At 38.2% G+C, this 11,500-nt stretch overlaps 3 protein-coding genes across 3 annotated transcripts; 1 reads left to right on the top strand and 2 right to left on the bottom strand.

Moving 5' to 3' along the window:
* Window positions 1-24: 24 nt before the first annotated feature.
* Window positions 25-3,209, bottom strand: BDF20DRAFT_905624 (OPT family small oligopeptide transporter; the record flags this gene model as incomplete). The annotated part of the gene is made up of 4 exons (XM_053083183.1): window positions 25-2,043; window positions 2,132-2,383; window positions 2,769-2,770; window positions 3,104-3,209. The coding sequence occupies 4 exons, from the start codon at window positions 3,207-3,209 to the stop codon at window positions 25-27; spliced, it is 2,379 nt and encodes a 792-aa protein (XP_052937061.1).
* Window positions 3,210-6,249: 3,040 nt separating this feature from the next.
* Window positions 6,250-7,886, top strand: BDF20DRAFT_431592 (uncharacterized protein). Its single transcript, XM_053075432.1, has 2 exons — window positions 6,250-6,570; window positions 6,727-7,886. The coding sequence occupies exon 2, from the start codon at window positions 6,748-6,750 to the stop codon at window positions 7,645-7,647; it is 900 nt and encodes a 299-aa protein (XP_052937060.1). The 5' UTR covers window positions 6,250-6,570; window positions 6,727-6,747; the 3' UTR covers window positions 7,648-7,886.
* Window positions 7,887-8,125: 239 nt separating this feature from the next.
* Window positions 8,126-9,992, bottom strand: BDF20DRAFT_818470 (coth protein-domain-containing protein; the record flags this gene model as incomplete). Its single annotated transcript, XM_053077369.1, has 3 exons — window positions 8,126-9,266; window positions 9,365-9,680; window positions 9,746-9,992. 3 exons carry the CDS (start codon window positions 9,990-9,992, stop codon window positions 8,126-8,128), a joined length of 1,704 nt encoding a protein of 567 aa, XP_052937059.1.
* Between the last annotated feature and the right edge of the window lie 1,508 nt (window positions 9,993-11,500).

Here is an 11,500-nt window from a genome sequence, read left to right as displayed (position 1 = left end):
GGATGGGTTCTTTATAGGAGACATTTAGGCATAGACATCCACACCGGTCCAATTGGCAGTGGCTAAAGGACATTGATCGACTGAACCTGAGCTATTACCCCACCACGAAGGGAAGTGAATTTCGGTATTTTGGAATGCGAAAAAGATAATAATAGCACAAATAGCTACACCAGAATCAAGCGCAGCCGACAACACATAGTTATACTTTTTCCACCAAGCATTGTGTCTTTTCTTGATGAAAAAGTTGAAAATGAAACCGATCAATGTCCAAGTGGGGGCAACGTTGGTAGGAGCAGGAGGGTAGGGAGAAGGACCCAGCATAGCAACAGCAACACTAATCTTGGCAACCCAGGTGTTTGGGAACTTTTTAGCTAAAAGATAGAAGGGGATGGGGATCAAGAAGCCACCCAAAAGGAAGTAGGGAAGACCATGATACAGAGATTCCTTAGCAAAAAATCTACCAGGACCAATCAGACCCCAAATGACAGAGGAGGCATCAAATAGACCGGCATTAGGACAAGTCCAGGGATACGCAGCTTCCGTACAAATGTTTTTGATAGAATCGAGTAAATAGTTAGTAGTGCCAAGACTCACGAAAGAGGCAATGATAGTGCCAACAATTTGGAAAGTGAACATATGGCGAGGCGGAATTTTCATGTAGTGACCCAACTTCAAATCTTGAGTGAAAAGAAGAGCTTGGCGGACAGTGATATAACCGTAAGTCTTGAAGATCATGTTACCGATAGGATGACCTGGACGGATGGCACCGAATACCCATTCAGTAATCATAGAAATGGTAGGTGCTTGAGAAGTAATGGCAGTAATGATACCAAGAGGCAAGAGCCAAACGAGAGCTAAAACAATAGCAATAATGAGGGACCACCACGGCATGTCAGAGGGGAAGCATATAACTGTGACAAAACTGAGAGCTAAAGCAATGACGAAAAGAACGGCATACCACCAATCAGGAACCTCCTTGTAACTATCCATCAACTTGGCATGAATATCATCATTTTTTTGACGAGCATTTTTAACACGGTTCCAAATATCTTTGCCGTTGTAAAGGATAGTATGGGTGACCATAGCGCCCAAGGCAGCTAAACCTTGACCATAGCAAACAGCAAAAATACCTGTGATACGAATAGGTGAGTAATTTTCATAAGCTTCTTCGTTGAGATATTGTTCAGGCGTCAGAACACGGCTACGATCATATTTGCCGCCCCAAATATTGTACTGGTGGGTGTTGTAGAAGGGAAACTTCTTGCTCTCCCAGGTGTTCGTGTAATAGATGATAGGGATGAGAATATAGAAGAAGAAAACAAAGCCGCCAAACATGTTGGCTTGCACCTCCCAAGGAATAGCCAAAGGACTGGGATACCAAGCAGACAATTGACTCCAATCTAATGTAAAGCTGCCAATACCAAGACCGTGAAGACCACTGCCGATTTGAGACACCAAAACATTGTTAGGCTTAATCCAGCAAATCCAAGAAATGGAGGTCAAAACAGGCATGATGTAGCCAGGGAAGAAATACCAGCAGAAAGAACCTGCAAATGCCAACAAAAAGAAATGTTCACGCGATATTCTAAGTCCTGGTTTGGTAGCTTCGTCATCTTCCACTGCTTTGGGAGTATCTTTGTGAAGGGTGTGGAATAGAGTGGCATTGACCAAATTGATGGGCCAAACCATGGTGGAAGGACGTACGAGGAATCGTCTCAAGATACCAGCAAAACCGAAACCTAATACACTGGTAGTCAAAACAAGTAGAATGCCACCACCAAATCCCCAATTCTGGCCGTAGTAGAGTCTTTGAACAACAATAATATCGATAGCATCAAATTGCGTGGCAGCTGCATTGGCCATGACAGTGATGAGCGCGTGCTCCTTGATTGAAAATTTGCCTGGATTGAGACTGAAGCTGAAGCGACCGAGAGGTACGGTCCAGTTGGGCAAAATTCTTTCTGTAAGTTTGCCTGCTGGGAAAGCTAAGAGTTGGACTACAATGACTTTAATAACCAAAGGGTTTGCACGAAACCAGAAGAACTACCGTTCATAAACATTCAAAAAGAGATGGGTATTAGTAAGTAAAATGCAATAGGATAATTTCTCGCTGGCGCATGAGAATACGTACTTGATTACAGAATGAAATGGCTGCGGAGAAGACAAGACCCCAAAACCATGATCGAATAGTGGCAGTAGGTAATGTAGGATCATCTGTAGGGGGTATACTGGCTCTAACTTCTTCTATAGGTGAATCTTCAAAAGGATCGATTTGTTGATCGTATTTTTCTAGTGATGAATCATCAACACTATCCACATATGTACTTGTGGTCTTTTTTTCTAATTCCATTATGGTTGCGTGTTCTTTACTATAGATGCTGTACTGTTAATGTTTTGATAATACTATTTGCATACAATATTCAAGAAAGGAGGCTCAATTGCAGAAAAAAAGTGGAGTAAAATTGTATATATGCCGAGAAATAAAGGAGGATAGGAACAAATGACCTTGCTATTTATACGTGCAAGCTTGGATCGAAGCCAAAATGTCAAAAAGACGGATTTTATGCTGCATTTCAATAACAGAAATTCGTCAGCGAATCATTTTATAGTTAAAAGCAAATGTCAAAAACGAGCACGCCATCTTCCTCGAATTACATTTAATGAAAAAAAAAAATTTAATTCAGTGGCACGAATACTATGGAAAAAGAAGAGCACGCTGGATGTTCCAAATATTACAAATCAAAAAAATGCTATGGTTTTTTTTTTACTTCTACATAGGGCAAAATGTAACGGTTTTGCTATAAAATCACATTCATCAGCCCTTAAATCGGAAAAAATACCAAAAATGAAAAAGAGCGCTTTGACTGCACATTAGCAAATAATAAAGCCCTGTACATGATCGTCAAAACCCAAAAGTTTAAGATTTTTAAGATTGGCAGGCAGTAGACTAATTTTCTCTAGAAAATATTCTTTTTATATGCTTCCTTACCTTGACATTACGTATTTGAAACCTGGATGTAAAAGGAACGGAATAACGCTTTGTTTACAGACTATAGCGTATTACAACTTTTGTCTGTCATCAAGAGTATGTTCTATTGTTTACCTGAATGTGATCTATGCTCTAGATTCACTAAGCTCGCGTTTTCTGGTAAATGCTTTGCTGCCCCCTTTTTTTCCATTTTTCCCTGAAGAGCGATCCAGATAACCATGCTTTTACCTAATTGGCTGTCTTTCTGCGGTCGGAGTTGCGTCATTTTTTTTACTTGTTATCGTAACCCAGGACAAGAGCCTTTGATGTCTGATAAATTTTCAAAGTTAGGTAAAGAAGGATAATTTGCTATGTGTATGATTTGCAAATCATAAAAAAATCAATTGTTATATTTATAGTGCGAAATAGATGACAAGAAGTGCCAAAGGCGAATCTCTTTTGTTTTCCAAATCAATGCGTATGATTGGGCCTGACATAGATGGCAAGAAAAGCTGCTGCTGGTATTGCGTAACGGTACCAGAAAATCTTCTGTGTAAAAGCTTATCTCGCCCAGAAGGCTTGATGTATGACCAATGGTAAGGCAAAAGCCAAAATTGTTCTTATGTCTCAGACGCGTTTTTCAGTTTCCCTTTTTCTTTTCCAGCAAGGGTTATGTCAGGAACAGACATTTACACTATTGTGAGCCACTTCAGATACAGTGAGTAAACTAGACATGGAAAAAGTCTTTTATAAGAAACCAGATGCTTACCTCGTAATAACGATCACTTTACTCTATTAATTCTATATGAAAAATGTCAAGTATAGGTAGTGCAATTGCGTGATTGATTTGCTTACAGATACTTCAATAAGCAAGTTTTTTTTTTTTGGTTTTTTGGTGTGTAGCACTCCTGTATCCTGCCTAGAGCCAATGATAATTCAGAACAGATCGTAACCATTATGGGCAAATTTGACTTATTATGATGCCTTCTTTAATAATTTTTCAGCGATAAAAAACTACATTGACACTTCCTATATGTTGGTAGCAAGGTAAAAAAAAAAAGGAAGGGAGCGGCTTCCCTTATTGGAATCATTATTATTGGCTATCAATTGTAGCTCGCAAAAGGGCGTCTTTTCTTTTTTCATTTTTGCATTGATGCATTATGAAGCTGCCTTTGAATAGCATATGCCAGTAACAAACAAGGCTATTTGGGATTTTTGAATCGACTGTCAATATCCATGGAGTGTCCTGTGACATCTTAAATAGCGGGTGATTAATACTCCTGTCATTCTATCGAATAAGGAGATTGTCTTCCAAAGGTTCTGATTCTTTGCAACATATCGTATTCGATTCGTCAGTCCGTCCTCTCCACTTTTGAAAATTGCAGGATTCGCTATTAGCTTCCGTCAGCGAGCCTTACTATTAAGATTGTGTAAACAATATACTTGAAAATCAAGTTGCAATTCACAGTTCATGTAGTGCTCTATCTCTTGTAGTAAAAGATATGTCGAGCATTTAATTGAATAATTTTCCTCCTTTTACATTCATCAATATGCTTAATAATATGTTTGATTTTAGAATGCAATTTTGCAAGTACAGAGTATATATACCATTTTAGACGAGTAAATGATCTTTTTTTTTTTTTGTATTTACGATCCTCAACGTTGGTGAATGATTGGGAGTGACCATAATTTAAGGGAAACGCACTGTGCACTAATTTCAAGTTGTTAAATAAGAAGGAAAGGCCTTACAAATAGTTTATTAGTTAAAAAATCCTGTAACCTTAACTTGACTACGTCCTATTAATAACTTTCTGATGTTATCGCGATTACTTACATTGAGCAATTATAACTTCTCTTTACAAGTATAAAAGGAATGTACGATCTTGTGCAAGCGCCTCTTTTCTTTTCCTTTCATAAACCAACACATCATGCAAAACTTTGTTATGCAGAACGTTTCCAATGCCGTCTAGAACATGAACGCAAAAAGACGTATATGGGAGGTTATAGACCAGCAAAGAAATAGATAGAAATTACTCGTACAACTCCTAGCTATGACAGTATGATATCACTCAAACAGCCTTGATATATGCAAGGGAAATGTTATTGAAGCCAAATATCATTTCTTCTCTCAAATGAAAAATAAATAATCCTGAGTATGATTCTGTAGATACCTTTCAAGTTCTGAACTGTAACAAGTCCATATCAATCAGCCTGCCTTTTTTTAAAAGATAACATTTTTGCCAATGCCATCAAGGATGCCTGTGAACCACTTTCTTGTGGTGTTTTTTCGGCTATTATTTTGTCATCGTATCCGTGCATAGGAGTGCGTGCTGAAACTGTATGTATATCAAATTAAGGATTTTTAAGGTGCTACTCCATCCTTTTTTTCTTCACTCAAACGATAGACGTGGTAGGATTTAAGGTTTCAGATTCTTGTGAAAAAAGGTTAAAACAGCATCTGGGCTATCAGATAGATCAAACCTTGACTCTTCCCTTTTCATATTATCTATTTTCTTTTCAGAAATGAATAGATTGATATCTAGATTATGCGATTTCATTCAAATAAAAGGGGTATTTCAGAACCATAAAATCGGCCAACAAGCTTCAGAACCTCTTTTGTATTCACATTTGAGATATTGGTTGAGGTACGTCTTTTGAATTAGGCATTTGGAGAAAACATCTTACTCATTTGTTAAATAGGGGTATCCTAAGGATCAGCAGATCCCCCTTTACTTCCGCCTTAAACCCCAATTTGGACCCAGTATTTATGCCATCTGCATTTTAACAATTTCAGCTAGAATACTGAAATTACTGGAAGGGATATAATGGTAATCTTTTGATATGCTTAGCAATCGTCTGACCGGGTAACTCTCAATACAAGCTCGAACCAAACTAACAGTACGTAATTCTAACCATTTGAACTTATGCATACCTCTGTAAGGAACGTGAATAGAAGCCCAGGGAAGAAGAAATCAGAATCATCAAGAAAGGTCGATAAGCGCCTCTACTAAATTTATACAGTAATTGAGAAGCTTCTTAAAAAGATGGCCAAACCCAAATTTTGCCTAATTTTTTTGCATGTAAAAGAGATTACGACCAAGAACGGAAAACTCCCCAAAAATATTTTGCCTACACGGTAATGAAGAGAAACCCAGGATCAACTTTATACTCTTTTTAACTTCTTGTCGCATTCCCCTTAGATGCAGTTCCTGGTTTTCAACTGAACAGTTTTTGCATACGCGAAGTTCTAAAATTGTATAGCGCAAAATATCAAAAGCCAGGAATTAGAAAAATGCAAGAACCGTTTCGCATTTTCCAATTGACAATGCCCAAATAATTACTACACTTAGCATTTGGCTGTGAAAGAATATGGCGGAACGTGACAATTCAGTCAATGGTCTTTTACTTCTACATCCGTTGTTAAATTTTGCGCATCCCCATCCATCGTTTTTTCTTCAATATATATATAAATTGCCGGTATTTTCTCTTTGAGGAGGTGATGAGTTTCTTTACCTCGTTTGAAGGAGTTGTGTACTAGCATATGTATATGGCAGTTATTTGTTAACGGGAACACTAGATGGCACAGCAAACTCCTGATTTATGTAAAACCAAGGACAAGTAGATCGCTATGTATGAACGATAGATTTAGGCAAAAGATCTACTTCTACTCTTTCTTTCTTTCGTTCTAATTGAAAACCTCTTTTTTTTTTTTTTTTTTTTTTTTTTTCTCTCCCTCACATTCTTTCTGACATAACAAGGCTTGTCGCAGTAGTTGAAGAATGAGCGCCATTAGAAAGGAATATAGAAAATTAGCAGTATACGTGAAGCGTGAAACCGCAACTGAAGACAGTAGCTATACTACTACTAAAAATGCATCATCGCCTACAGGTAGCAACAGTAGCTCGAACAATAACAACAATAATGGCAATAGCAACAACAACAATAACAATAATAACAGTAATGGCAATGGTAGCTACAACAATGGCAGCAATGGATATAACAACAGTGGGTACAATAACAACAACAACAACAACAACAACAACAATAACCATAACGGTTACAATAGCAATGGTGTCTCTCACGGCTCTTACGGCTCTGATGGCTCTAACAATGGCTATAACAACAATAATGGCAACGGCTACAGTCCTTCCTCTAATAACAACAGTAATGGATACAATAACAATAACAATAACAACAGCGGCTATAATGGCGGAAATGGTGGCAGTACAGGTTATAGCGCTGATTCCGGTATGAACAGTAACAATAATATTAACCATAACGGCTATGGCAGCACCACCAACAACGTTCCTGTCAATAACAATAATAATAACAACGTGCCTTTCAATGTCAACAATAACGGTTATAACAACAATAACGGCGCTAATGGCGGTGGCTACAACAACAATAATGCTATGGTCCCGGGACATGATTATGAAAACCATCAAGTCGGTGCTTCTGCGGAGAGCAAAGTTCTTATTATCGTTATTTCTGTGCTTTGCGGTGTAGCCTTGTTGACTGCGGTTGGGTTATTCTTCTTCTGTCGAAAGAGACGGGAGAAGAAGAAGGAAAACATGGCCAACGCCTTTTTTGAGTTCTCCGCTGATAAAGCTAGTGATAAAACTTCCAAAGCAGGTGCCTTTAAGAAAAAGTTCCAATCTTCGCCTACAAGCACACTTTAGTTCTTCTTCGCTAAATATATCCATCTCCACAGCGACCTATCTCCCTTCCTTTTGTACTTTAACATCCTTTATATAATACGTAACAATTCCCCTCTTCGTTGTGACAAAAGCCTTTTTTTTTCTTTCTCATTTTTGAAACACACTTTTTTTTCATTTTTAACTCGCTCATCATCAATACAAGACGGGCTTTGATTGTTTAGCAACTTAGAATAATTAATGCCTTCTTCCATTCTACTTTCATTATAGTCTTTCCTTTTCTTGGATGAAAGATCGATCAACAATAAATTATATTTTTTACTAACTTTTCCATTTAATTTTAGATTATAAACCCTTCCAAGGGCAACTTTCTCCGTTTATTGCGCAGAAAGGAATCATTAGGAAAGCATCAAATAGAAATGAAAGATAATTAAAACTGTTTCATTATATCCTTCTAAACTGTAGAACGTGCATATCTAGTACGCAAAGGAAACAATCACGGCTAGATTATGACCTGAATAAATATGACCATTGCAATACTTCCAAGCACAACGACTGGCAATTTACTGTATGGCTGAACGGCAACAGAAGTTTTAACATTTTCGTTACTCGATGATATTTTATCGGGATGGTTAGGATCCCAAACGTACTTATTCACATAAGGCTCCAAAGGTGGCAAATCGTCGACGTCAGAGAACTTTAATTGCTGTTGTAGAGACACCGCCCTCAGCTGTACCCATTCCGCCACACTTGCCTCATCGCCTTCATCCGTTTTCTTTAAGCTCTTCTCAAAGGTTGTAAGGGACCACATAGGAACAGCACCAGGAGATTTTCTAGGAATTGCTAAATCCCACTCAAAATCTTCACGCAGCATTGCTTCTAAAGCTTCCAATCGAGGGTTGATGACACTCGGTTTGAAAAACCTTTTTACAAGCGTCTGTATCGTTTTCTCAAACTCGGCTTTATAGTAAGGGGATTTGAGCACAGCGTCAATGAGAGGTCTTTGGGAGTTGGGACGAGAATAGCTGGTATATGGCTCAGTGGCCACGGATCGCTCAATGTTGAGGCCGAAAGTTTCATCAAAGTCGAAACTGATCAGTGTCCAGAGGTGCGAGCCTGTATCGAGTTGAAGATAGTAATTACTAGCTTGTCGCCAAAAACCATCAGTAGCTCCAATTAAAAAGTTCACAGCCATATGAAGAATGAGATGCTGAGGAGAGTGAATAAGTTTTTCTAATGCGCCTCGAGTATTGACGTCGATGTCTCGAGTAGAGTCGATAGAGCTCAGCTGTTTCATGAATTCTATCAAGGGAACAAGCTGGTTTGTTTTATTGAGAGTGGTCTTCATATTTCCGTAATCGTCGATGTCGTAAACGTCAGAGTCATAAGATGCGACTGAGTCATCTATATAAACGAGATTGCCTTCAAGTTGAGGTGACATAGCATTGCCTTTATAAGTAGGCCCTGTATTTCCGTAGGACTGATCACCGCTATGTAGAACATCATTGATAAAAGTACTACCACTGTCGTCTGACATGAGGAAGAGACCAAAAGCTTCTTCATTGATAAAAAGGCGAGCAAAATGCCCTTGTAGAGTAGCAGCGCCGGCAGCTCCCAAGCAATCATAGGCCAGCTTCTCACGACTGATAAAGGTGGGTTAGTTCATTAAATAATAGTATTGAGGATTGTGTTCTTATTCTATTGGACCCTGCGATAAATCACAGGTTTTGAAGGAACTTACATGATCGAAGGATCGGTTTGTTGAGCTCTCAACTTAAAAGTTGTCCGACCGTATAACATATCTTTGGTTTTAGCAAACTGATTCAATTTTAGTTTGAAAGATTGCTTGGCAAAATCTTTCGTCGATTTGCCACTATTCTTTATACCAGCATGCTGAAAAGTAAAGATCTCTTTATTAGCGATGTAGGTCATTTGGGAAACTTCTGTATACTCGTGTTCACGCAGTGGATCGGTCAAGATTTCATTGAGCCCCGTCACATTTGCCTTCAAGATAATGGTGACAATTTCATTAGACTGGTTCATGTTGCTTGAAAGGGCTAAACGGTAAAGACTGTCAAAACCATATACATTACGTTCGCAGTTTTGTAGCAGAATGACTTACGAGGATAGATAGGGTTGTAAGCTTGAGGAAGCGAAGGAACATCATAAATGGTATGACTTCTATTAAAGAATTCGTTACCCGTTGAACGGATACCTGCTGGCTGATGTCGTTGTGTTGACTCCAGTATGTTACCGCCGTTTGAATTTGTTAAAGCATATCGATACTGATCTGCAGTTGGCGCAAATCCTTTATAAAGGTGTGCTATATCAATCGAAGCACGTAGAGGATAAGCTTGTCCTCCTATCATAACAGCAACATTTTGTCCATTTCGCGGCAATGCAACCACTGAATATTCTATATCTCTTGCAGCAGTTGTTGTGCATAGACTAAGGATAATGAAAAGGCAGAAACAGCCAAACGATGAACAATAGATGATTTTCATCGGATGTTACACTTATACCAATGAATAGAACAAAAAGACAAAGAAGTGGCTTGAATAAGGTGAGGCAATGTAAGATAGGAGAAAAGAACGTTTCCACTCTGCAAACCTTTTTCTTTAAAGTTATAAGTCATTTTACGGCAAGCACATTATCAAGAGCGTGATATATGTATTCAATGACAAGTTTGGTTTATGTTATCGTAGAAATAACGAAAGTAAGGAGAAGGAATAACAAGCTTTAAGAGATGCGTTTTTTACTGAATTACTTTCATAACGTTCTTCTAGAAATATGATTTAGAAGGTAATATGCATGTGTGTTGCGCTCTGCATGCCTCTACTGTGGGTGCTTCACCTAATGTACATATGAACGCTTGTACGATTTAAAGGAAAATTCGGGATAAATGATTGCTGCTTCGACTGCGCAACCTGATTTCAATAAACAGAACCAATCGACATTCTTATGATAGAGTCCTTCAACTTTGGAATCGTGTGCTTCGCAATGGGTTGCCCCTTGTTATACTTCTATATACAAACTGTTTTTCAGCCACCTTGAAGTAAAGTATATTGCAGCTCAACGAAGATAACACATTTTACCAATTTTTAAACTAAAAACATAATCAATCAACAGCACCCACCCACATACAGCGACATTTTACGAAATGAATGTTAGAGTTTCATTACGTTCTTATTGAACATTGCAACTCTCACTCAGTTAGTGCTGAGCTTGAACTTGCCATCCCATTGTAGCGTATGCGGTTATTGAGTACTTTTTATAACAGTCATGAATAGTAAGCTCTATCAATGAATTTTCTATATATCTCGATATACAACCCAAAGATATCAAATCTCACTGAGAGGATAAAATGCTCGATCATCACGTTCTTGCACAGAATAAAGTATATTTAATGTTACTAATAACGTACCCGATATCTCAAATAACGTCAACCTAACATCTTTATCGTAATTTTCTTACCGTATCCCAATAACTTCTGTGTTAAAAGTAAATTTGAAACAGAAGCAATTCAACAAATGTAAAAGAGGCTATCAGTAGTTACCTACAATGAGTTGAATATAAGTAATTTTCAGGATTTCTGGCTTCTAGTAAGTTTTTTGAATCTTTATCAATGTATCAAAGGCAACCTCTGTTTACTTCTTCATACAGTACCTGCCAGCAGAGTTTGCAAATTACTATGCTTGATTAGCAACAAATTGCGGTAAGTGACATTCGTTCTATAAACTGGGTGGGGTGGGGCGGGGGAGGGTTTAAAGGAACCTTGTAGCCATAACCTGTCGAAGAAGTTTTGAAAACACTGAACAGATTCAACAATCATTTATGTCAAATAAGCAGGCACGTAACTATAAGTTGATATAAAGAT

Source organism: Mycotypha africana (genome assembly GCF_025528875.1).
Source record: "Mycotypha africana strain NRRL 2978 chromosome Unknown BDF20scaffold_4, whole genome shotgun sequence".
NCBI classification, from domain to species: Eukaryota; Fungi; Mucoromycota; class Mucoromycetes; order Mucorales; family Mycotyphaceae; genus Mycotypha; species Mycotypha africana.
Note: the sequence above shows the minus strand (reverse complement) of the source record. Positions and strands in the feature narration are given on the sequence as shown.